Source organism: Quercus lobata, chromosome 11, assembly GCF_001633185.2.
Source record: "Quercus lobata isolate SW786 chromosome 11, ValleyOak3.0 Primary Assembly, whole genome shotgun sequence".
Taxonomy (NCBI): domain Eukaryota; kingdom Viridiplantae; phylum Streptophyta; class Magnoliopsida; order Fagales; family Fagaceae; genus Quercus; species Quercus lobata.
Window position 1 is genome coordinate 41,565,267 of NC_044914.1, and position 25,146 is coordinate 41,590,412.

The 25,146-nt window shown below is 36.4% G+C and overlaps 3 protein-coding genes and 1 pseudogene across 3 annotated transcripts; all 4 read left to right on the forward strand.

The window, feature by feature from the left end:
- The first annotated feature begins 1,930 nt into the window (after positions 1 to 1,930).
- LOC115966883 (ubiquitin homeostasis protein lub1-like) lies at positions 1,931 to 5,386 on the forward strand. The gene is made up of 8 exons (XM_031086026.1): positions 1,931 to 2,033; positions 2,686 to 2,719; positions 2,791 to 2,866; positions 4,235 to 4,307; positions 4,429 to 4,488; positions 4,728 to 4,874; positions 4,976 to 5,014; positions 5,177 to 5,386. Exons 1-8 carry the CDS (start codon positions 1,931 to 1,933, stop codon positions 5,302 to 5,304), a joined length of 660 nt encoding a protein of 219 aa, XP_030941886.1. The 3' UTR covers positions 5,305 to 5,386.
- Positions 5,387 to 5,395: 9 nt separating this feature from the next.
- Positions 5,396 to 9,814, forward strand: LOC115966884 (annotated as a pseudogene).
- Positions 9,815 to 11,486: 1,672 nt separating this feature from the next.
- Positions 11,487 to 18,943, forward strand: LOC115966885 (serine/threonine-protein phosphatase 7 long form homolog). The gene is made up of 8 exons (XM_031086027.1): positions 11,487 to 11,505; positions 11,704 to 11,766; positions 11,964 to 12,033; positions 14,422 to 14,533; positions 14,640 to 15,406; positions 15,583 to 15,673; positions 15,794 to 16,186; positions 18,581 to 18,943. Exons 4-8 carry the CDS (start codon positions 14,423 to 14,425, stop codon positions 18,941 to 18,943), a joined length of 1,725 nt encoding a protein of 574 aa, XP_030941887.1. The 5' UTR covers positions 11,487 to 11,505; positions 11,704 to 11,766; positions 11,964 to 12,033; position 14,422.
- A 2,146-nt stretch (positions 18,944 to 21,089) lies between these two features.
- LOC115966886 (26S proteasome non-ATPase regulatory subunit 2 homolog A-like) lies at positions 21,090 to 22,625 on the forward strand. The gene is made up of 7 exons (XM_031086028.1): positions 21,090 to 21,158; positions 21,251 to 21,322; positions 21,642 to 21,694; positions 21,923 to 22,043; positions 22,127 to 22,186; positions 22,325 to 22,392; positions 22,583 to 22,625. The coding sequence occupies exons 1-7, from the start codon at positions 21,090 to 21,092 to the stop codon at positions 22,623 to 22,625; spliced, it is 486 nt and encodes a 161-aa protein (XP_030941888.1).
- The last annotated feature ends 2,521 nt before the right edge of the window (positions 22,626 to 25,146 follow it).

Below are 25,146 nucleotides of genomic sequence, written 5' to 3' on the forward strand. Positions count from 1 at the left end.
TCTCCCACCATGCCTTGCTTAGATCTACATGTTTATATGCATGTTCTATGTTCCTATGCCTATGTCTATGCCTTCACATGCTTATATGCTTGGATTTGTGTTCTTCCATGCCTTTATGCTTACATCCACATGCTTAGATGTACATTTACATGCCTACATGCAAATTTCCATGCTTATATGTGTAGATCGGTGTGTTTACATGCTTAGATTGATGTTCTATACATGCTTTATGCCATCATCTATGTGCTTGCGTGTTTCATGCCATGTTTATGTGCTTAGGCCTAGACCTTTTTTGTCCTACCATGTGCTATTGTACCCCTTTTGTTCCTTTTATTGCATTTTCTTCTGTTTTGGCTTAATGGTTAGGACCCGATCTAGACCCTATGGTCTTTGTCATCGTCCATACACAAAGGCCCATATCAAAAGGGTTTGGATCATTCCTATTTGCATGTCTATGCTTGCTTGCTTCTATGCTTTATACTTGTGTTAGCCTCTTTAGTTCTAGGCTTTGCCATGTTTGGCGCCCTTCGCGAGCTTGACCTTGTGTGGTTACATCCGATGCCCACGAGGCCTTGTTCGGATGTAACCATTTGAGAGGCATCTCCGTATGCTGGGTTGCTCCTTGTGTACCCTTCCCTTTTTCGCTTCGCGCGATGCTATGCTTACCATGCTTGTTTATGCCACCCATTGGCTTTCTATGCATCTTTACACGCTTGCTCACATGTCCATGCATAAGTCTTGCTTGTTAGTGTGTCGTCCATGCTTTAACACAATGAAGTTATGGACATTAGATCCAAACCTACATTTGTCCCTCACAGACACCACCCTTTGTTTGCTTTCTTACTTGTTTGCCTTTTTGCTTGTTTGCTTGCTTTCTTGTTCCTTTGCTTGCCATGCCTATCATGCTTATAAGCTTTATGCCTCTTTCATATACTATTTTCATTTTTTTCCTTCCATTGCTTGTCTGCTGGTTTCTTGTCTTTGCCTTTGCATGTACACACATGGAGCTAGGGCACAGTCTCCCATGCGTAAGCAGAAAGGGCGAGGATGTGAGCATGTGGATATAAGCCAAGTGGTTATGTTCAGTAAGTTTAGGGGTCTAGCTTTTCCCATTTGGTTATGTACTCTTTTAAACCCCCTTCCCTCCTCCCTCATTTCTCTCTTGGATGGGTTGTATTAGGTATATCATATCCTGTATCATTCGTCCTCATCTCTAGAATATGGTGACCCTTGTTTACTTTTCTACACCTATATTTTGGGTTATGCTTTAGGGGTGTACGCATTCACTTTCGTGCTCTGTGTGCTTGCATTGTGCATGATGTATGTATATATACCTGCTCGCCCTTTCCGGTGTGATTGTCACAGTCCATGTCACCTAAAGCAAAAAGATGCCCAATTTCCGCTGCGAAAGTAAGGTGACATGTCGCCGGATTTTTACCATGGAAATCTGGTACTTTGCCCAAATGCCTTAGGAAAGCATAGATTGGGACCACACCCATTCAAAAGCCAAAACCTCAAAGCCCCCATGCAAGCAAAGCCCTGAAAGCCAATGCCAAAATTATGTTTTTTACTGCCAATCTCCAAAAATTAAGGTTTTATCAAAACAAAGGATTGTCCTTGGACAGACGTTGTGGGGTGCCTAACACCTTCCCCACATGTAACCAAACTTCCAGATATTAACTAGATGTCATACTTGGTGTTTCAATTGGTTGCAGATATTTGTTGATAACACAAGCTTCTTTGTTGTCTCCCGGAAATTTTGTTCTTATTTAATTTTTTACTTAAATTTTTTTTTTCTTTTCAATTCCTCATTTGAATTTTCAAATTAATCTTGCCCAAATTTGTTTTGTGTAATAGGCATCCCTAATTTTTAATTTGTTTTCATTGCTACAGTTCCATAAGATTATGGGCATTAAGTGGTGAGGTATTAATGGAGATGGTTGGTCATACTTCCATTGTCTATTCAGTTGATTCACATGTCTCTGGACTTATTGTCAGTGGTAGTGAAGATTGTTTTGCAAAGATATGGAAAGGTAGTTATTTCTGGTTTCCATCCTCTTTCCGGAGAAGTTATTTGTGCTTGGATTCTCACATTTGATTCTTGTTCAAGCTGAAATAGTAATTGATCTGTGTTGTTGCCTGGCTCAGATTTATTCTGTGCATTTATAGAGTTTTGGGAGAACTTTTTCAGATTGGCTGTTTTGGCCCATACTATTTCTTACATTTCAAATTCACTCCCCCTTCATCACCCCACACCCCACACACCCCCACCAAAAAAAAAATAATAATAATAATGTAAGAAAAGAAAAGAGGAAACTTCAGTAATTTTTGTTCATTTTCTTCACTTTCAATATTAAATGTCCATTTATACATTTTACGGATATGGAATTTCTTAACATTAAAAGACGTGGATGTCTACCAATAAAAAAAAAAAAAAGACGTGGATGTCATGTGATGACTTCTATTGTGGATTGTAAACATTCTTGTCTAAGGGACAAAGGATTAGCAAAAGCTTCAAATTTGGGTATGTTAAATTTTGGTTCTTGCCATGTAATATGTCCTATACAATGGACCTCTTCACTTCTTTTTCCCACTTGAAATCTCATTACATGATTATCTTAAATTTTGTTTGAATTCTGAAGTTCTCGACTTATTCCTAATTGTGAATATATTTCTGATTTCCAGAAATTCTTTGGATGGATTTTATGATTTATCACCTGTAATTTCCACTTGGATCAACATTACTTGTCAACTTTGACTTATTTTCATGTTGGGACTTGTTTGTGTTAGGAAGAGGGTTGGAGGATTAAAACTGGATGATTTACCAGGGCTGGAGGCTTTACAGGTTCCAGGTGTGATTCTAATTGTACATTTAGCTGCATGGTATCTTAGTTAAATTTACTAAATATCTTTCAATTCAGTTTCTCAGTTATTTTCCATTTCAAGTTGTGGCTGACAGGTTTTCTTCTATTATAATTGTTGTATCAGAGATTTCTCCTTTTCAAATACGTTTTCAGTGTGAGTCATATTGTTTGATTCAAAGTCTGATTTTCTTCAGCCAAAAATAAAATGCTGTCAGTAAAGAATAGGAAACATTTATTACTTGTGTAGTTTGCTTGTGACTGGGCTTTGCCTTCGCCATTTTCTGTTCGGAGTTTCTGAAATATATATATTTAATGTACACAATAAGAAGAAAATGAGCTTCCATGAATATTGCCATGTTGACTCCTTTTTCCCCATATGTATTAAAAAAATCAGTGTTCGGATGTTCATACAGGATTGATATGTTGCACCTGATTGCTGTTGTATGCTGCTTAACATGAATTGTATTTTCTTTTCTTCCATATCAGGGATGAGTGATGGGCAGACAAAATTCATCAGAGAGGGGGACAATGGTGTCGCATATGCTTGGAACTTGAGGGAATAGAAGTGGGATAAGGTAATTTACAATTCCATTCTAACAACTATATCAACAGTTAGATTTATGGTTTTCTGTGCAATGCAACATTAAGTGGTTGCCTCTCTGACGCTTGATATACTCCTTTCCTTTTCTTCCTTTCTTTTCTGTGGTGTTTCTTAGAATCCTATGCTCTGCAAGTTTGTTCATTTAAAAAAAAAAATTTAATCTCTTGTATAGCAGATGATGTGACAGGAAATTTTTTGTTTTTTCCCCCTCAATTGTGAATAAAAACTAGGAAGTGGATAGAAAGGTAACAGGTCCAGTTTGCTGTGTGATATTTACAGCCACAGCCTATGTCCGTCTTCACCAAAATTTCCACCCTATCTCTGACTTTTTTTATGGTGTTTGTATTTTCATCACCCATTTACTTAATTTTATGGATGGTAGTGAAGTTTATGGGGAGGCTTTTTAATGCAATCTCTGAGACTGCGGGATTCTAAAAATGTGCTCTATCTAGTAGTCTTGACTTATAATTGTTGAGTGAGGTGTCCTGCACTTTCATGCAAATGGCTTTAATATTGTCCTTATTCCTATTCTACTTATTTATGTTGAATTCCCCTCTTTTAACTCATGTTTAAGTTGACATTTGGAATGAGTTTTGAGCTGGACCATTAAAGATTTATGCATTTAATTTTGCATGTTAGTGCATTTAGTTTGTTTTCCGAGTACCTTTACATTCGCCGTTTTTGTTTGCACTTTAGTTCTCTCTTTCTCTAATATTTGAAAATTTTTAATTAGTCTTATGTTTTTATTTTTATTTTTATTTTTTTTAAGATTGGTGAAGTTGTTGATGGACCGGATGATAACCTGAGGCGCCCTGTTCTTGATGGGATTGAATATGACTATGGTCAGAATCTTATGTTCTTTGACTACTTTAATATGGTTGACCATTTGTCTATATCATTTATTTATTACTATTTTTTTGGGTAATAAGTAACGATTCAGTCTTTTATTCTGTTGTCACTCAGTATTTGATGTCGATATTGGAGATGGGGAGCCTATTCGTAAGTTGCCCTACAATCGATCAGGTATTTTTTTCTTGGTCCTTTTTTCCTGTGGTTGATTATAATTGCAATATCTGTTGCTCTTCATTTTCCTTTCCACCTTACACACACCTAATGGGTCTTGAACCATGACTTCACCCTCCACCTTAGTTTAGTTTAGGCCTTAATTGTTGTTTGTTTAACTTACTACATCATTGACATCTAATGAATCATGAATGTAATTGTTAATTCAAAAAACAATGACATAAAATTTGATATTTCAGATAATCCTTATGCTACTGCTGACAAATGGCTTCTCAAGGAGAATCTACCTCTTTCCTATCGTCAACAAATTGTAGAGTTTATACTCCAAAATTCTGGACAAAAGGACTTCACCCTGGATTCATCATTTCGTGATCCCTTTACTGGCTGTAAGTACAATATTTTTATGGAACTATGACGTGAACGTCTGAGATAATTGATGTAGTCGCTTACTTTTTGCTTGTCTAATGTTTTCTTTTTTTCATTTCAGCTAGTGCTTATATACCTGGAGCAACTTCCAGTATGTCTGGTACGTATTTGTATTTGTATTAGTTAAAAATTAAAAATTGCTGTTACTGTATGTTACTTTCTCTTGCATATGCTAATATGTATTGAATGCCTGACTTACTTCACAACCTCCAATATAAGACTATGGCTCTAATGTTTTTTCATATTCTTGTTTATTTAGCAGCTGTTTCAGCAAAACCCACTTTCAAGCACATTCCTAAGGTATGCTGTTACAGTGTAGTGTTAATAGGTTTGGATATATCAGTCAAGGGGTTTAAGATGCATTTCCAGGAATTGCATGTCCATTCTTAGGGAACTTGTAAAAAAGTATATATTGAGTGATTGTAAAAGCTCATGTATTATATTTTATTTGTTTCACATGAAATATTACCTAGTGAATGCAATGTACCTTTTTGGAATTGTTTTCCGTAATTCTCCAGCCAAAAGAGGCTCTTTGGCTTCCCTACTTGACTATTATGGCTCTACTCCATTATGGTTGGGATTGACACCTTTTCACTTAGAGTTGTAGACTGCTTTTTTAATTACTTCTGGGTTTTTTATTTTCCTCTTAAATAATTTTATGTTTATTATTCTTTTTCTTGTATTTCTGTTAGAATGTTATGCTTGTATTTATACCCTCTGGTATTTTATGAAACTTTTCTCTTTGGTATTAATCCTCAGTTGTACAAGGGAATTATGAGGGTTTTTTGTTGTTGTTGTTGTTGTCTATAGAAGTTTCTCACTGTGCTGATTGTGTTTTCATTCTTCCATACAAATTTTTTTTGCTGTTCGTTGTTTGGTAGATATGTCATGTAATTAGGCTCTGGCTGTTTTGAGGCGAGTTTTACCCCCTTGAGCATTTTGGGCAGTGTATTTTGATATGCTAATTATGTATTCCAGGACTGTTAGTTTTGATATTCCAGTGTATTTTGATATTTTGACTGTTAGTTTTATATCTATATAGGGATCATTATTTGAGTATCTGATATATTGCTGGTTGGGTTCGTCAATAGGGTGGCTTCAAAAGACGCATTTACCTCTCTCAAGTACATTTGTTCTTTTCTCTTTTTGGGAATTGGGTACAGTTGGGGTGTGTGTGTTAGTTAGAAGCTGAGAAATTTGTTTAAATTTCCTTTGGTTTTTGAATACATAGATTGATATGTAATGTTAGTAGCATGGTTTAGTACTCCAAAAAATTAACTTTCATACTCTTTACTTGTATACAAAATTGCCACTGATAGAGTTCGAATATTATGACACTAGGTCTTAAAAGTGTAGAAATTTATGATGTGAGGAAGAAAAGAGAGGAGAGAAGAGAGAAAACATGATAGTTTACGTGGTTCGGCCTTGTGGCCTACATCCACGGGACAAGAGTCCAAAACACTACATTTTCTATTACACCTTTCTTGATAATACATTGCCATGGAATCCTTATTTATAATGAAGAGTATACACAAAAGACAATGTCAATTTAAATTTGAATTGCGCATTGATTGCATAAATCCCATGATTTTCTCTAGCAAACAATTTCTTCATTTATTAACCAATCCCATTATATTCTCTGGCAATTAATAACTTGATTTGGTCTTCAATAATTGGACAGTGAATTATAATTTTCAACAAAAAGACCTAGGAGATGAGATTTTACGACATAAAGGGATGGCCATATTGTCAAACTGCTTTAGCTACATAAAGTATTCTGTAATTTTGCCCTGATGTGTTATAATTAGAAATTGGTCTTGTATGTATGTGATGCTTCTACAGGTACTTTCATTGATCAAGGTGAAGATCCAGACTTCTATTTTCAAAAGTACCCTGAAGACAATCCTGTCTTGGGATTCTTCACTTGGAGATGGGTTCTCACCCTTGGGTTTGACCACATGTACTCATCTCCTGTTTTTCTTGGAACATTAGTTCTCCTGGGTGCATCGCTCATGGCCTACACTTACACAACACAGATACCCCTGGTTAAGGTCGCAAGAAGGTCTAATTGAATGATTCTTATTATTATTTATTATTTTGCTTTCTCATATTTAGGTCCTCTTTGGCTAAGAATGAATTGGAGAAACCTTTCAATCACAGAACTTGGTTGATATTTATATATGCAGATGGAATTTCTTAGACTCTTCTGAGGCTATCCGCAAGCAGGAATATTCAGACACTCTACCTAGAGCATCAGTTCGAGATTTAGGTGTTCTTCTGATGGGAGCAGGATATGAGGTCATACAATCTTATTATTGCTTGCTTTATTTTCTTTCTCATTCTCATTTTGTGTATGTGTGCACACGTATGTTTCTTTTTTCCTTTAATTTAAGTGGTGTAAGTTTTTGTTTCCATACATTCATCCCTTTTCTACCCTTAAAACAAAAGTTGATGCATGTTCTTTTGGCTAGGCTTGCATTTTACTAGCTCAAGGTATGGAATTCTGATATTAGCTTTTACTAATGATGTCCTACATGCAATCTGTTGTTTGGTTGCTGTAGGTATTCCTGAAAGGACCATCTTTATATGCCTTTAAGGGGCTTGCTGGTCGGTTTGCCCCTATTGGAGTACATTTAGCAATGCTACTCATAATGGCCGGTGGAACTCTTAGTCACAGTTCCACAGGGACTGAATTTTGTTGTTGGAGATGTATTAGGCCCAACGGGGTTTCTCTCTACTCCCACTGATGCTTTCAATACTGAGGTTCATATCAACAGATTCTACATGGATTACTATGACAGTGGAGAGGTAGATGTTGATTTTGTTTTGGCATCAGTGAAAAACTATAAGGGGAAAAACCTTATTACGAGTTTATTAGTTCTGCATCAAATTCTTAATTTAATCAAAGGCTTCCTGTCAATTTTTTTATAGGAAAAAATTCATTTTTTTTTCTCTGACTGTATTTTTCAATGGGACCCTTCCCTAAGTCGTTAATCCAATGGATGAGAGTGAGTAAGTCTTCATGAGTTCTTCAATAGGGATCCCTATAGCTGATTAGAAATATGTTGCTTTAGTAATCTCTATACTCATTGCTAGACATTTTTTGTGTTCTTTCTTTGGATTTATAGGTGTCCCAGTTTCACACTGATCTTTCGCTCTTTGACCTTGATGGGAAGGAGAAAATGAGGAAAACAATTAGTGTAAATGATCCTTTAAGGTATGGTGGAGTCACTATATACCAGACAGATTGGAGTTTTTCAGCACTGCAAATACTTAAGGATGATGAAGGACCTTTTAATCTGGCAATGGCACCCCTACAGATCAATGGAGAAAAGAAGCTTTTTGGGACTTTCTTACCAGTTGGAGATGCCGAATCGCCTAATGTAAAAGGAATGTATGTATTTTTCTACCACTATGCACACTTGATATAAGATATATGTATTCCAATTATATATGCTCACTCTCTTAAGGTTATGGGAAAAATGTATGTTGTCCATATAGCCATGTATTTTCCCTTAATTCTAAATTCCTTTCCCTTTTTCATTTGGATTCAGATCAATGCTTGCTCGTGATCTACAATCAATTGTCATATATGATCTGGAAGGTAAATTTTCTGGAGTTCGACGGCCTGGCTCTAAGCTCCCGATTGACATAGATGGTTCAAGAATTGTAATTGTAGATGCAATAGGCAGCAGTGGCCTTGACCTGATGGTGAGGACTCAAAATAACTGCTGTACTAAACAATATAGGATTTTCTTTGACAATTTATTTGTATTTGTGTTGGAACTAAACATGGTTTTTTCTCAGACTGATCCTGGGGTGCCAATTGTTTATGCTGGATTTGGTGCTCTAATGCTCACAACTTGCATCAGTTTTCTATCTCATTCACGGGTAAAACATCTTTTTACATGATAAGGGTTGGCTGTATATGTTTCAAAAATAGTAATTATATACCTGAATTATAAAGGTTCATAATAATGTTGTATTTGGTCATACTGATCTGGCTATAGTTACAATTTACATATATATAAATTGAGTGGGTTCTAATTAACTCAACCGGTAAAGTCTCTTGTTGTCGAATAAGAGATTTGGGGTTCAAACCCCGCCTACATCAAAAATCGATTAGTGTTGTTACTTAAGAATATATATTAAATTGGAATGTGGTTCTGGACTTAAGAATGGTGATAAAAAAAAATTAATAAATTGAATTTCTTGCATCATTACTTTTACACTGTTAGGGTGCAATGTGTTTAAATTTCTGTTTTTTCTTTTTAATTAATAATTCTACTTTTGGTTTGATATTGCCATAATTGAAACCATGATTCCAATTTAATCCATACTCATCTGTTCCACTATTTTCTTTCTTGGACATCCAAAAGATTTGGGCCTTACAAGATGGAACTATGGTTATCGTTGGAGGAAAAACTAATCGAGCAAAGGCTGAATTTCCAGAGGAGATGGACCGCTTGCTTGATCGGGTTCCAGAAATAGTTGAATCATCTCGTTCCAAGGAACCTGATAAAGTTAGTGGCTAGTTTATGAGGCATTTAGATGGAAAGAAAGAACACTTGTAGTGGGATGATAGATGCAATCTTAAACTTTGAAGTAAAGTAGAGAGGTGGCTTGAATACAATCTGACGTCCAGCTCTCAAATTAAGGGCACCACTCCATCCCAGTTGAACAAAACTTTGGCACAGAAGGTGAATTTGTCTTTCCAAATGTATAGTTGCAGGCCTTTTTCAGCTCATATTGCAGGTTCCACAGCCACGTTTTGAGACACAGTTTTACAGTCTTTTTCTGCTGAATTGCTTATCCTCCAATTATTTCACTTACCATACAAGATGTAAATTTCAGACTGAAAAAAATTTCATAAATACAATATCATTCTTTACTGCCTCTAGGTCTACATTCCATTATTTTTTGTGATTGAAGGGATGTTGTTTGATAATTCAGACTCTAAAGATCGAGAGTTTATCACTGCCCTATTTTTATTAAAACTTTTGTCTTTGATTGATGGGATGTTGTTTGATAATTCAGACTCTAAAGATTGAGAGTTTATCACTGCCCTATTTTTATTAAAACTTTTGTCTTTGATTTCCTAGATGGTTGATAAATTTCTTTCCTCATTTTAAGTACTCATGATATTGGAGTCAAACATATATTTTCTAGTATTTGATAATTTGTATTTTCCAATTGGAGTTGTGACGAGCTTGTACTTGAGTAGCACTGGGTGCTAACTAGCCGAAGTTTGATAATTGCAGAGAAGTTGTGGACTAATAATAGACGTGTACAAGCCCATTGTATGATCTAGTCAAGCCCGAAGTATGTTGTATAACTTGTATTATCCTTATCCTGGTTCTTTCTACTAAGAATCCCGATGTTACTTGTATTAAAAAACCTAATCCATTTTTGCAGTGCAAGTAATAAGTCCATTAAACTGAATCACGGTAATTCCATGTATTTCTCTTGAATTTTTAATTCTCTTCATATATTTTTCCCATTTACTTTAACAATTAAAAAGCAAGTATTTAATGTCAACCAAATTTATGAAATTGACTTGACCAATCCATCTCTCATCATCCATTTTTGGGTAACTGAAGTGTTCATGTTGAATAACTGTAATTTGCAAATCCCCACAAAAGGATAATGAAAAATAATAATTTCAGGCAGAAGCAGATTTCTAATTCTGGAGCAAGAACTGAGATGAGAAGTGACCCTAGTAAATGACGATGGGGAAAAACTCAGGATTGTGCAAAGCTTGAGAAGTTAACTATAAAGTCATCAATAAAGGTCTGTAATTACATACCTATTATATCTCAGCATGCTTGTGAAACATGCCCTAACATCTTCAGGGAAAAAAAAAAAAAAAATGGCGAAAATGGCCAACTGGCCTTAAAAACGAAACTATCTAGTTAGTAGGCTCTCTTTAGAAACATATTTCATTTATAGCATCTCGAGTCTTAAAGACTCGATTTTGGGCTTCAAAATCGGCTCTTTAAGGCTCGGTTTGTATGCTTGACCACGTCTGATGTGGCAGAGTTGCCATCTGGCATTGACATGGAAATCGAGTCTCTTAGACTCGATTTCCACATGTATTGCAACCGGAAATCGAGTCTTAGAGACTCGGTTTCCTATTGGGGTTTTTCAAATTTAACGTCTTCGTCTATTGCATTTGTCTCACTTTCACTCACACTCACGCTCACACCCTCTCACTCTCACACAAACCAGAGCGCTCTGACTCTCTCACCCTCAGTCTTACATTTTCATTTCCCACACTCACAAAACTCTCTCATTTTCTCTCTATCTCTCACACGGCCTCTCACATTCTCTCTCTATCTCTCACACGGCCTCTCACATTCACACACGCTCACACACACACAGAACCCTGCCGGTGTCGACGAGCAGAGCCCAGCCCAGCCCAGCGACGACGCCGACGAGGCTGAGCCCAGCCATCGGCTCCTCTCCTCGTCAATCTCTCTCTCCCTCACTAGGAGATCCTTTCTCCTTTTCTCCCTCTCTCTCATTACCACCCCCATACCCATTCATTTTTCCTCACCATAACCATACCCATACCCATTCCGATTTTGGTTGGTAAGTTATTTATATGATTTTTTGTTTTGATTAATGTGAAATTTTGGGTTTGGATTTGGATACTTAACATCTAGGTTATTTATTTAATTTTCAGTTTTGATTTTTGTGAAATTTGGGTTTGGATTTTGTGGTAGATACTTTATTTAATTTTTATTTTATGATTTTTATGAAATTTGGGTTTGGATTTGGTGAGTGCAGATGACATTCAACTCTCTTTGGCTGAAGTCAAACTTGCTTGGTTACCCATTCCGATTTTGCTTGGTAAGTTATTTATTTGATTTTTTGTTTTGATTATTGTGAAATTTTGGGTTTGGATTTGGATACTTAACATTTAGGTTATTTATTTAATTTTCAGTTTTGATTTTTGTGAAATTTGGGTTTGGATTTTGTGGTAGATACTTATTTAATTTTTATTTTATGATTTTTATGAAATTTGGGTTTGGATTTGGTGAGTGCAGATGACATTCTTGCTTGGATAGTGCATATTGTTGCTGCCATCCTTAAGACTTTCCAAATTTCTGGCTTCAGGTTAGATTGTTATTGCTGATTAGGATTATAGCTTTTACGAGAGAATTGTATATCTCATTAGGCCCATTTGCTTGTCTATTAGGAGCTTAGAACTTACAAGTTTATATGAAATAGTTATCTCATATATTTATAGTGCTTGCGTACCATTACAAATTACTAAATTATATGCATATAAAAAAGCACTTAGTAGTTTGCTATTGAAGAAACAAATTACATAGTCTTTTTTCAGTTATGTATTTTGGTTGATTGGTTATGATTTAGGTTTTTCGGTTAGGAATGGTTTTGTTTAATTAGTTTAAATAGATGGATTAGATTTAGTTTTGATTAAGGGATTTTGGTTAGAAGTTTTTTTTACGTTAGCTGGCTTGGCATAAATTGGTTTTAGGTATCTAGAATCGATTTTGCATATTTGGGTGGCTCTGATTCGGTGAACAAAGCACATAGAACTTACGGCTTTAAGCTACGGGTGCTTTTGAACTCTAGGAAGCAAATGCCTCTTTGAAAACAAAACCTAAACCCTATTCAATTATTGAGGGGGATTTAAACGCTGTTTTCCTTATATAAGAGATCAGGAAATGTCACTAAATTACAAGATTCTTGGCCCATTTAAACTGATTCTAAAGTAGAAATGGACAACAATATCTCTAGAAAGTTTAGATGTTCAAACAAGCATATCTCATCCAATTTAGTCTGATTTAGAACTGGGTTCTAAGTTGGCTATGGAAAAGTCAACAAATTTTTTTTCTTGGTCATTAATATTAGTATAAAACACAAATAATGTGTCACATCATATTATTTTTCAAGTATAAGCATGATTTGTCAATTATCACCAAAGTTGTATCAACACCACTTTAAATGCTATCTTTACTAGCGTTGTCAACTTGTCATTAGAATCTGGCTTATTAGCCACTTCTTTTTTGTTTCTTTTTTTATTTTTTTCTCCCCTTCTTATTTTTTTTGTTTTTGATTAGTCATTAGCTACTTCACAATTTGTCTACATCGGCATTCCTCTTTTACCAAACTTTTGCATAAGATTTCTCATTCCGAAGGGATAAAATAAAATAAAATAGAGAAAAGTCAAAATATCCTCCATTTAAGATTATGTCTTACTGCTTTACCACTATTAAAACTTAAATTATCATTAAAAATAACCCAATTGATGGGTTTCCAAGAGATTTTAAGAAAAAGTACAAAGAACAGTGGGCAATTTATTATGCCATAATGCTGTATGAAGAAAGCAACTAGTCTTTGTTGAGCAGATAATAACTGCTTGTTTGAGGAATTGGTTTTCTATTTGATGGTAACTGCCAGGTTGGCTCCCTCTCAGACAAGCAGTTAAATAAAGAACATCAGTTACTGAAACCATAAGATCTTTAAAAAAGGAATAATTGAACTTCAAACTAAAAGTTGCTACAAAGGTATTGTGTCGATGTTTTTTTGATACATTTTAAGTTGGGAGTGGGGATTTAAACCCTAGATGTCTCTGTTGAAAACACCAAGCAACGTAATTGAACTATAAGGCTTCTTGGCAAAAGTAGTGAATCAAAGTTAAATTATTATTAAATAAAATGCATTACTATAGCCGCAATATACCTTGTCAAGGTCCTTAACAATTTTAGCCTCTGGTGAAGAATTCTCCTCATATTCTGAGAAAAAATCACCTATTTCCTGGGCTGCAATTTATAAATAGGAAGTCAAAAATTGTCAAACAACTAATTACTTTCAGGTAGAGGAATAACAAATTCATTTTCCTCACATTGACAACAACACGTGCGCACACATAGAGTTAGTGAATAAAGTACCTCTTGACCCTCCACCAAGTAATTTGCACATGTGGTCTAATGCTTCTCGTTCTTGTCGACTCTTCTCTTCCTTTGAAATCCCATCTGAAGGTGTAATGTCCCCAACAATGGCTATTCAAAAAAAATTTCACAAGGTAAAAATAACTTTTAATCGTTCACCAAGAGAATTTACTAAAGAAAAGCACAAATAAGTAGAGATTATACAATGATCCTCATAAATCACGACTAATAGAACTTTTAAACATTTAAGGTCACATAATTGTAGTTTACTTGTAAAAGGATTAGTTCAATCTACTGCAATATCATATGGATCCAATCCACTTACGTGTGGCTTTGGACCATTATTCAATATAGGGAAAAAAATGGGAAGGTTATGAACACCTAAGTGTTCTCATTGGAGTATAGTAATTCTAGTTAGACCTAAGTGATCTCATTGAGATTCTAATCAGCAAGTTTATATAGCTAGTAAAATATTAAATTATCATATTTTTGTTTTATTTAGCTCAAAAAAAACTTTTGCACCATCATATCTATGTTTACTTGCAATGTCAATATTACGTGCTAATTGCTTATCATTCTTGTGCAGTATGGATGCTGCAAATGCTGGACGGATTGACCATACACGGCCTGGCTCTATTGACGATTCGGTGTTAAAGTTGCAGTCCACCCATCGGTCAGAAGCTATTTGGAATGGGCAGGTACAATACAGCAGTAAATATTTATGTAAAATGTACACGTATTTAATTCATACAATATACATGCAGACGTTTGTCATATGTTAATCCAAGGATTCGTTTTGTGCAGGATCCAGGGGCCCTTACTTGCCGTGGCCATACTGAAGAGTTCTCCAACCGAGAACCAATGGTAGATGATCGAGTTGTTGACATTATTAAGGCATTGGGCTTGGAGGGACTGCTGAGGCAGCCGGGTAGAGAGCTTGACCACGGCCTAATTACAGCCTTAGTGGAGCGATGGTGGCCCGAGACTCACACCTTCCACATGCCACATGGTGAGATGACCATTACATTGCAGGATGTGGAGGTGATTCTCGGGCTTCCTATCGATGGTGACGCTGTAACAGGGAGCACACAGAAAACTTGGACGACTGTGTGCGAGGAGTTCCTTGGCTTTCAACCAATAACTCAAGACCAGCATAAGGAACTTCATGGCCAAAGGATTCTCATCAAACAGCTTTTGGAGCAAGTTGCTAATCCATTGCCACCTAATGCCGAAGAGGATGAGCTGCATAAGTACGCACGATGCTATATCCTAGCGCTACTGGGGGACACAATATTCATGGACAAATCTGGCGATAGGGTGCATCTAATGTGGGTGCAGCAGTTGGAAGACCTTCGCAACCCACGAAGGTACAGTTGGGGGAGTGCTTGCCTTAAATGGTTGTACCGAGAGCTATGCAGAGCAAGCCATAAGGAAACCAATCAAATCGGTGGATGCTTACTGTTGGTGCAGTATTGGGTATGGGCCAGGTTCCCTTATTTGTGCCCGGCAATTGAGCGTGGCCCACCAGTAGGCGCTTATGGTCCTCCAGCGCGTGGTCCTCTGTACCTGAAGTAAGTCTCTACCTTATAAGGATTATTTCTTATTGTAGTGATATTATTAATTGCCTAGTTTTTATCTATAACATTATCTTAGTAGTTATATGTGATAACATTATAGTTTTAGTCATGACATTATCTTAGTAGGAAAGTTATAAATATTGATCTTTTGTTCTTGACAACACTTGTAGGTGGGCGTGGGTCCCAAACAAGAAAAACAGGCCTGCCCACATCTTCAGGGATAGGTATCGCCAGCAAATAGCTTCAATGCTGCCAAGCCAGGTATGAAAATGTCTTGTTTAACATGTTAACATGTTTAGGAACAAGATATATGTTTGGTGAATTTTGAAATATAAACATAGTTGCCTAATATGTTGCGTACTTGTTTTTGGGCTACTGTAGGTGGTGTGGCAGCCGTATGAAGCCGATTTTGAGGACCTTCCGCCATGGTGCGTTGCAGGGAGGGTTGTGTGGACGGCAACGGTGCCGCTTGTATGTTTCCACCTAGTAGAGATACATACACCGGATCGTGTCGTTCGTCAATTTGGGATGATCCAAGAAATTCCCGAAGATGTTGACACTGACCCCGTGCTTCATGCCATTGATTTGAGGGGGAAGGTGGGCGTTGATTGGATGCGGAAACATGCTCTGCATTTACTAAATTGGGGTAACCGCCTTCAACGGTGTTGTCAAGCAGTGCTTGGTGATATGCCTCCACAGCATGAGTACTTCGACTGGTTCAAAAGGGTGACTCGGAGGTTCATTGATGTTCCTGGTGCTACATTGACTATACTGGTAACTTCTCCACATCTTGTACATTTTACCGTACTCCTTAGCATGAAGCAATATTGCATGCATGAAGCAACATTACAAATTTGATAAAAATCAGTTTCAGAAAATTCGGTAAACATGTTACTAATTTATTCAACAATATTGCATGCATGCATGGACAACTTACAGAGTTATGTCATAGCTTTTTTATGATATAACCCTCGCATTTTGCAATTAAGAGTGAACACACATAGAGTTTTACGAAACCCTGGTCTCTGGATATGTAAATTGCCTATTTACAAACAACTGAACACTTACTTTCTAAAGGAGTCCACAAATGTAGCAAAAAGGTTAGAGTTCCTCTCAATAGTTATGCTAGGCAGTGCACATACCAACTTTTGCAACATTAGAGGGGACATAAACCAGACCATTAGTTAAATGTCACCAAGCTTTAAAAAAAAAATTGTTGATTGAAGGTGGACTATATATGAACTTTATTGAAAAGGATATCAGAATTTAGAACTGTGTATGAATAGTAGACACATACTCCAAGAATCATAACCATCGCCACCAGACACCATAAACTGATACCGCTCAGCAAGAGTACGCTTCGCTAGGCATTCCAGTACTAGATAGTTTAGCTCTTTAACTCTCTGAAGCAACTTAAGAGCAGCCATTGGCCTGTCACCTCCAAACCCAGCTCCACAGCCAACATAAACCTTCTCCCTTCGCTTTTGAGGATTAACTCTCTACAGTTAACGTTCAACATACTCATCTCTTCCACTGCTTCTCCATGCCAAATGAACAACAACCAAAATGAAAGAAATTTAAGGGAAAGAAATGCAAACTACCAGCTTGATCACACAATTATGAATTTCATCTCTGTCCTGGCTTTCCATTGTCACCTTAAGCTCCCTACAAACTGGTCCTGCTAGCAAATTAGTGATCAAATATCAATCCTGTGTATCCATCGAAAGCCAACTTTATTGAGATTATAGACACTTGAAGCTTGTTCTTTTAACATGTCCTTCGCATTTTCTAATTTAAAAGAAGACACTTCACAATTCACATCATGTCATATATTTCATCATTTCATTGTTGATACTCTTTAAACAATTACCAAATATGTATTTCAAGTAGTAGAAGCACAAGATTAGTAGAAGTTTTGCCGTTTCAAAAAACAACTCTTTCAAAACTGCAAACAAAGCCTTACCTGCCATTTACTTCAAAGATATACCACCTTATAAGATATAAAGAAAAAATGTGCACAGATCCGCATTACTAGAGAATCAGTATCACCTTGAATAACTCATGTACATAAATTTTTTTTTTTTTTTTTTGAAGTCCATAATTTTGGAAATATTCAGTGAATTATCCCCTGAGTATCTAAGCTCATATGGCTATAAGCACCAAAACATTGGAGGGTTTTCAATACCACTTCCAGGAAGCACTCACTTTTCACAAACACCAAAGGAAGCACTAAACTTTTTCGTTCATTATTTTTTAAGAAGTAACTCTAAAATTTTATGTTAAACCCATCACAGTCCAGCTTACTCACAATCATTTGAAAGCCTTTCAAATGATATTTTCTGGCCATCAAAATATGACCAAAAATTTTGCTCAATCTATCCATCTCACAGAAAACCCATTAACTATTTTTCAACTACCAGTCAATAACCCTCATTAATTCCACCAAATTAGTAATCAAATGGTTCAATTTTACTTAGTATTAGCAAAGCTCATCTTTTGGTTTGTAGTATACAATAAAAGATGTCTTTTTTTGGTCAGACAAAATACAAAAAACGCTTGAGAGAAACATAGACTCACCGCAAAAGCTTTGTTGAAGGTGATGAAACAGGGAAACTGCTGCTGTAATGTAATGAGCCGGTGTACAACTGTGAAGAAATCAAGTCAAATTTTGGAGCTCATCATTTTTTGGGGCTGAAGTCCAAAAAAATAATTAGTTTTAAATTATTTTTGTAAATGAATTAAACTCTATTTGGGAGAGGGAAAAAAAAATACATTGTATTACGTTAGTTTTTGGCGAAAATGGCCAACTGGCCTTAAAAACGAAACTATCTAGTTAGTAGGCTCTTTTTAGAACATGATATATGTGGTCCAATGTATGCTTAGCATCAAAGAAGTAGGTTAAAGTTGTTTTCTACTTAAGATTCCTTATAGAGAACTTTATTTGTTTACCTTATAGAGAACTTTGTTGATTTCAAAATCTAATTTCAAAATCGAAGGTCATATTTCTTATTTCAGCCTTTAGAGTTATGGTATATATTCTTCTTCCCAATTTTTTATGGAATAACTTGAATTGCCCTACAAGTAGAGGGCCCATAAAACATTGATTGTTCATTCGTACATACATAAACTGTATTGCATTACTGATATACATGGTTTTTCCATGTGCAGATTGAAGGATACCTCCGTTTGTTGAGCCGTCACCCGGTGGGCACGGAGGACCACCAGGATATTATAGATGTGCTAACTGCAGTACAGGTGATTGGCCGTGTACGACCTCGGGACCTTAAGGTCCCGAATGAGGAGGCAGCTACTCCTGCCGCAGCAGCTACTCCTGCAGCAGCAGCTACTCAGAGGCCAAGCACTACTGAGAGCCCAAGCACGAGCATAGCTCCCACTAGACGTCTGGTGTTCGTACCCCTCGAGTTGTCCCTACCTCTGATCCCCCTCCACCCACCCCACATCCATCCCTTAGCCCCACAATCCCTTCACCCACCCTACATCCATCTCGTAGTCCCACCATCCCCCCATTGACTCCACATCCTTGTGTTGGGCCTGACATTCGTCCACCCACCCCACGGTCATTTCCCGATGTGTCACCCATTCCATCCTTTGACTTGGTTATTCATCTAACCCCACCTGACATACAGCAGGAGCCACCCTCTGGCAGTATGTCTACTAGCCCTTCATCAGCCATCACCCCACCCCATGTTCATGTTGAGGAAGCTGGTGGGTTACCTGTTCAACAAGAAGGTCGGCCGAAACGCATATCAAAGGCACCTCCTTGTGGGACAGGAGGGCACAAACATGGACACAATGTCGGGCCCGAGGCATCTGACGAAGGACATGCAAGACCTCCTCCTTATTATACGAGACGGCATAAGGTCCAAAAAAGGTAACTGAAATGATACATTTTCAAAGTTTATTTTACAATATATGACCAGCTAAAAAGCATTATTTGTCATATAATAATTACTTAATCATTATGGTTTGTTCATTAATTATGTTCATGAAGATGATGATGCTATGTAAAGGCCGGAAGCACCAAAATTCAAGTTCAGCACAATAAAAGTAGCAACAAATAACCTTTCCAATGCCAATAAGCTTGGAGGAGGCAGCTTTTAGGTCGATTTTGAAGTGGCTGGTAATTTCCTAAAAGCTTAAGCTTCTTGGGACTTGGTAATTTATCAGTTTGGTTTTCTTCTTGTACTTGTATTAAAAACAATTGTGGTTCTTAGGTTATTCGAAACGAGGCCTTACTGTTGCTTACTTATTTGACCCGTGAAGCTGAGGTAAGATATTCCTGCCATTTTGTCATCTAATGGTTTTCCTGAACCTGTGCTTGAAAATGTGTTTGATTTCCCTACTAATTAATACAGTTTTGTGAATTTTAGGAGATTCAAAAAATTGTGGTCTTTGAAGGTGCATTTGAGAAGATTTTCAGCATCATTAAAGAGGAAGGAGGTTCAGAAGGTGGTGTTGTTGTGCAGGTGATTTACTGTTACTCAATTTGGAATGGTAGTTTAATCAACTTTTCTAGCTTGTTTATTGATAAATTACTTGTCTTGCAAATGGCTTCTTATTGTTTGGGTGTCTACAATTTAAAACTTGTTTCCTTTATGGTCTTTTGAATGTGACACTTTCTCAATTATATCAATCAATCGAGTAGTTTGTCATGGATTACTAAGGCAGCTTCAACAATGAAGTTATGATAGTGTTTAAGTGACTCTATTGTATATCACTAATTCGCTAGCTAAATGAGCTGTTTATATGCTATAATTACATTGAGATTCAGCACCATTTGTGGGTTTTGGTCTGAATGTTGTATTTTGTCATTGTTTATTTACGGTTATGATTCTACTTGTAGCCTAAATTAAGGACTCTTGTAGTTTTGACCATTTTTTTGAGTTTGAAACCCAAATGCTTTATATTATCCTTTGGCTGTCCTCTCCTGTATGGGTTATGTTGCTCATTTGACACATTCTAGTTGAACATTTTAGGTGACAAGAAAGCATGAACATTTTATGGTTCTACTTGCCCAGACAAACACCTAACATAGAAGAGAGAGAGAGAGAAGGGGGGAGGGGGATATTCTTTGTAGAAAATTTGTTACAATAAACAAAGTTATGTGCATTGGCCTTCATTCTGAGTCCCATTTTCAAAACTTTTTGTTTTTCTCAGAATCACAAAACAACTTATGGTCGTTGACTGTTTAGCTATTCCTCAATTTATTCATTTCTATTTTTCTTTACAAGCAGTTGAGAATTATGCGAATATCTTGGTTATAAAACTATTATGCATGTAATGGTGCAGGACTGTCTTCCATTGTTGAACAACCTTCTCTGAACTAATGCATCTAATCAGGTCTGCAGCCTCTGTTGTGTTATATTTTATGCTTGAGATTCTCTCATGCTCCTAATGCTTCCAAGTGTGGTTCAGATACTACTGAGAGAGACTATGGGATTTGACCCCGTAATATCAATTCTGAAGCTACGGGGAAGTACTTACAGTTTCACCCAACAAAAGGTTAGATACTGAAATGTATATAAGATTTTACCAGAGATCTTTGAATTTTCTGTTACAGAAGCCTTACTGGTATTTCTTCTTTTCCATGAAACAAACGCCATGCCAGTACACAATTAATCTACTCAGTGCAATAGAAACCATTAATTTGTTAATGATGGGAGGTACAGAGGCTGATCCTGGAAAAGATGCAAATAAGCTAACAAATAAAGCAACACTAGTTCAGGTTTCTTACTAACTTCATATCTGCTATAATTACTTCCTTTAGAATCATTAACTTGGTGGTATCTTATCCTGTAATGTGTATATTGGTTGCAGAAAAAAGTATTGGATCATCTTCTTTTGTTGGGTGTTGAAAGCCAGTGGGCACTAGTAGCTGTCCGTTGCGCGGTAAGATGACTTTTCTGAACATTGTTCACTGTCTTTTTGCCTCTCTGTCTCTGTCTCTCTCTCTCTCTCTCTCTGTCTCTCTCTCTCTCTCTCTCTCTCTCTCTCACACACACACACACACCCTTTTTGTGCACATAATTTGCACAGAGAGAGAGATAGATAAAAGTTTAGATATTGCACAAATAAGCATTTAGGAATACTATTTCAAATTTCTGGTTGTTGTTGGGTCATTCGCATAACAAATTTCAATGTTGTGTATTGTGTCAGTCTGAAGAGGATCTTGCTCTGAAGCAACAATTGACAAGTGCTGTATGTGGAGAGAGTTCAGGATGCTGACCATAACTTACACAAGGTTGCGCTTGAGAGCATGAGGTAATAGTATTTAATATTTGCTTTCACTTAATATAATTCTGATCTTTATGTTATGGTTTAATGTTTGGGACTTTGTTATCATTTTTGGGTATAAGTTATAATTCATCAATTTGGTTCCTTGATTGATAAAAACATTTCTGGGGTTTTAGATTAACTTTGAAAACATTAGCTCCTTGTATAGAATGGAAACATATGTCATAATAGCATGTAAAATTTTGATAATTGTAGGCAGGAAATCCGAACCTCTACAAGCTCCATGACTTCGGTCCCAAAGCCATTGAAATTTCTGCGTCCACACTATGGAACATTAAAGGCATTTTATGAAACCATGGGGAACTCGGAATTGAAGGTATAATTTTGTTTGCTTGGACATCTGTTGTGTTATAGAAGTAGCATTCTAGCCCATCTAATTAACTTTCTTTGTCAATGCAGAAGTACCTCGCTGATATACTCTCCGTTCTGGCTCTCACCATGTCTGCTGAGGGAGAAAGGGTACGACTGAAGTTTATTGTATTGTTTTTTCTGATTTGTTTAGTTGATTCTCTTTACAATTGCTAAAGTAAATTCGTTTTATGTTATTTGGGACTAAAATATATTTCATTGCTTTTCTATTGCTGAAAATTCTTTTAGGAGAGCTTAAAATATAGATTGGAGGGTTCAGGAGGTGATATTGGCTCATGGGGCCATGAATATGTGAGGTGAGTGTCGTCTGATTAAAATACATTGTGGTCTCTATTGGGTTTTTTGGTGGTGGTAGGTAGTTTGATCTGGTCAAATCAAAGTTCATTGTATGGTTTTTAGGTTATGGTAGTGTTTGAAGTTCAATCCATATAAATGAATATTAACCTCACTCACTATTGATTATTATTATTTTTTATGTGTAATCAGGAACGTAGCTGGAGAAATTTCACAGGAATATGCTAAGCGATAGGTTAGAAATCAATGCTACCCCTCGTGTTCTTTATGAAGAAAAAAGCTTGTTATGGGTACTAGGACCATTCTATAAATCTTATTTTTAGAAACCAGTAAAAAACAACTTTTTATTCATATGCATTTACAGCTCAAAAAATTTAAAATTTGGTTCCATATGCATCTTGATAAACAGATTAAAGTGCTTTAAACTTTATACTATTATGCATTATGATATCCTTGCTTCCCTGAATTTGAAAATATGTATTATGCGGTATGGTATTGGAGTAGTATTACATCTTAATAATGCTCATTGCTCTGTGAATAGAGTGGTGCATTCTCTTTCGATAGAGGATTTTCTCTACAATATTATCTTCTTTGGCCTTCAATACTTTATTGTTAAGAACTCGTTCTTAATTTTAATATATTTAATTTCTTTGAATTTACCACAACAGAGTGAAGAAGTTCCAATCAAGGATCTTATGGAGCTTGTTCAACAAATAGTTGCTTTTCACATGAAGGTATGATTCAGTAACATGTTACAGTATGACGACTATAGGTGACATTTGAAAGGATTATTTTTTTTTATTTTTAGTTTTTAGTTTTCAGTTTTGTTCTAATCATTGTGAATTGCAATGCAGCACAATGCCGAGCCTGAAGTTGTTGATCTTCTAATGGAGGTATTGAGCAGTATTTCTCTTTTGATCTGATTTGTTTATTGTGCTTTCCTGCCCTTAATTTTTTCCTCCTCTTGGTGTTTGGCCAATAATGAGATGTGTGTAATCTGACTAATGCTAGGTTGAAGACCTTGATCTTTTAATAGAGCATGTTGACAGCACGAACATTGCAACATTGCAACATAAATTTTCTGCCTTATATGAAATGCTATACCAATATGTTCAGTAAATGACAACCTTTTGCCTTAGGGTTCTTATTTCTAAAGAGTATTGCAACTTGCAACATTAGTTTTTTGTCATGCATGAAATGCTGCACCAAAACTAAGTTTATAATTGCTCAGTAAACTACAGTCTTTTGACTCGGGTTGTTTATTTCACCTCTCTTTCTCTCTCCCCCCCTTGATGACATTTCACATTGCAACGTAATGCAGATGCCTCCCTGGACCTGATGACATGTTGGTTCTAGATACAGCCTACATGATTTATTTGAAATTTGAGGAGTATCCAAATGCACTTCAGATTGCCCTATTTCTGGATAACATGGTTTGTACTTTAAGAAAAATACTTTTTATAACTCATCCTTCCCTTACTATTCAATTGTGCATTGTGTTTACCTGTATTTGGTGAAGAGCTACAAGGGGAATTATATTTCTTCATTGATTGAAGAATTTCACAGCTACACATTACTAGAAAATCTTATTAAATACTTGATAAAATTTATGATGCAATCCTTAAAATGTTATTTTGGTTTGGTCCTCGTAGGAATTTCCTCTTTTTGTATTTAAAGTTAATCATGTCCATATTGTTGGGTTATAGTATCTGTCTAATGTAGTTACTCTGTCCTGATCATTGTTGCTGGGTATTATTATAAGATGATGAAATAGTCATGACTGTTGTCCTTGGTCAGTTTATTTGTTTTATTTTATTTTTTAGGGATGGATTGTAGAGTTTGATAATTTCTTATGTCACTGTATCAATATAACCTCAATCTGCTTCTTACATTTCAAACTACGTTTCCATGAAATAGGTTATTAATTGTATATGGCAGCATCCTGATGCCCCTGTGGTTTATCTGACCTGTGACCTTCTCGGCCAGGAAGAAATTCTGGCAAATGTGTCCCAAACATTTGGGTCCAAGATCTGCAAATGTGAGAAAGAGTTCTTGGAGAATGAAAGTCAAAGAAAAATGAGAATTAATGAGGCAGTAAGGGACCAATTTGGTGTTTGGCATGTTTCTTACTCCATTCACTCGTCCAAGGAAGAATTAGAATGGGCCCTGCAACTTCTTGTGCCGAAATGGGTTGTTTCAACAACCCCCAGTTGCAGGGCCATGGAGCTAGATTTTGTTAAGAAACACTGCTTTGGCAATCAAGTAGCTCCAAATGACCCTATTTGGAAGCTTCTTGATATTTCCACAGAAGGTTCTCTAGATTTGGATGTATCCGTCAAAGGTGTTAGTGGTTCTCCTATGGTTGAAGAGCACACCCAAACTTATGCTCAACCTCAATTTGAACCAGTAAAAGTATCTACTGGCCTAAAAGGACTTATAAAATTGTCCCCTCCAAGCAAAAAAGTGACATTATTTGGAAGAGCGAGACTTGGTCTCCAAGATTTTAGTTTTTCACATGAAGGTCCAATAGTTGTATCTATCAACAATAACCCTCCACAAATATCTGCCAGCAAAGTAGAAGAATTCTCATTCCAGGAGGAAACTGAAGTGAAATGCCATAAGTCAGAAAGCAAGACAGGTATAGCAGATAAGAGTGTAATAGTCTTGCATGTTATGTTTTCTAGCTAGTGCACATGCGGGTTATTCAAATATTATTGGAGGATGACAGCAATAAGAACCAACACTTAGCTCCAAAT

Coding starts and splice junctions, on each gene's coding strand:
- LOC115966883 (XM_031086026.1), top strand. CDS start 1,931: ATGGAGATGGTTGGTCATACTTCCATTGTCTATTCAGTTGATTCACAT. Junction 4,308..4,428: donor TGGGATTGAATATGACTATG/GTCAGAATCTTA, acceptor GTTGTCACTCAG/TATTTGATGTCGATATTGGA. Junction 4,875..4,975: donor TCGTGATCCCTTTACTGGCT/GTAAGTACAATA, acceptor TTTTCATTTCAG/CTAGTGCTTATATACCTGGA.
- LOC115966885 (XM_031086027.1), top strand. CDS start 14,423: ATGGATGCTGCAAATGCTGGACGGATTGACCATACACGGCCTGGCTCT. Junction 15,674..15,793: donor CTTCAATGCTGCCAAGCCAG/GTATGAAAATGT, acceptor GGGCTACTGTAG/GTGGTGTGGCAGCCGTATGA. Junction 16,187..18,580: donor GTGCTACATTGACTATACTG/GTAACTTCTCCA, acceptor TTCCATGTGCAG/ATTGAAGGATACCTCCGTTT.
- LOC115966886 (XM_031086028.1), top strand. CDS start 21,090: ATGGGAGGTACAGAGGCTGATCCTGGAAAAGATGCAAATAAGCTAACA. Junction 21,159..21,250: donor ATAAAGCAACACTAGTTCAG/GTTTCTTACTAA, acceptor TATTGGTTGCAG/AAAAAAGTATTGGATCATCT. Junction 22,044..22,126: donor TGGGGAACTCGGAATTGAAG/GTATAATTTTGT, acceptor TTGTCAATGCAG/AAGTACCTCGCTGATATACT.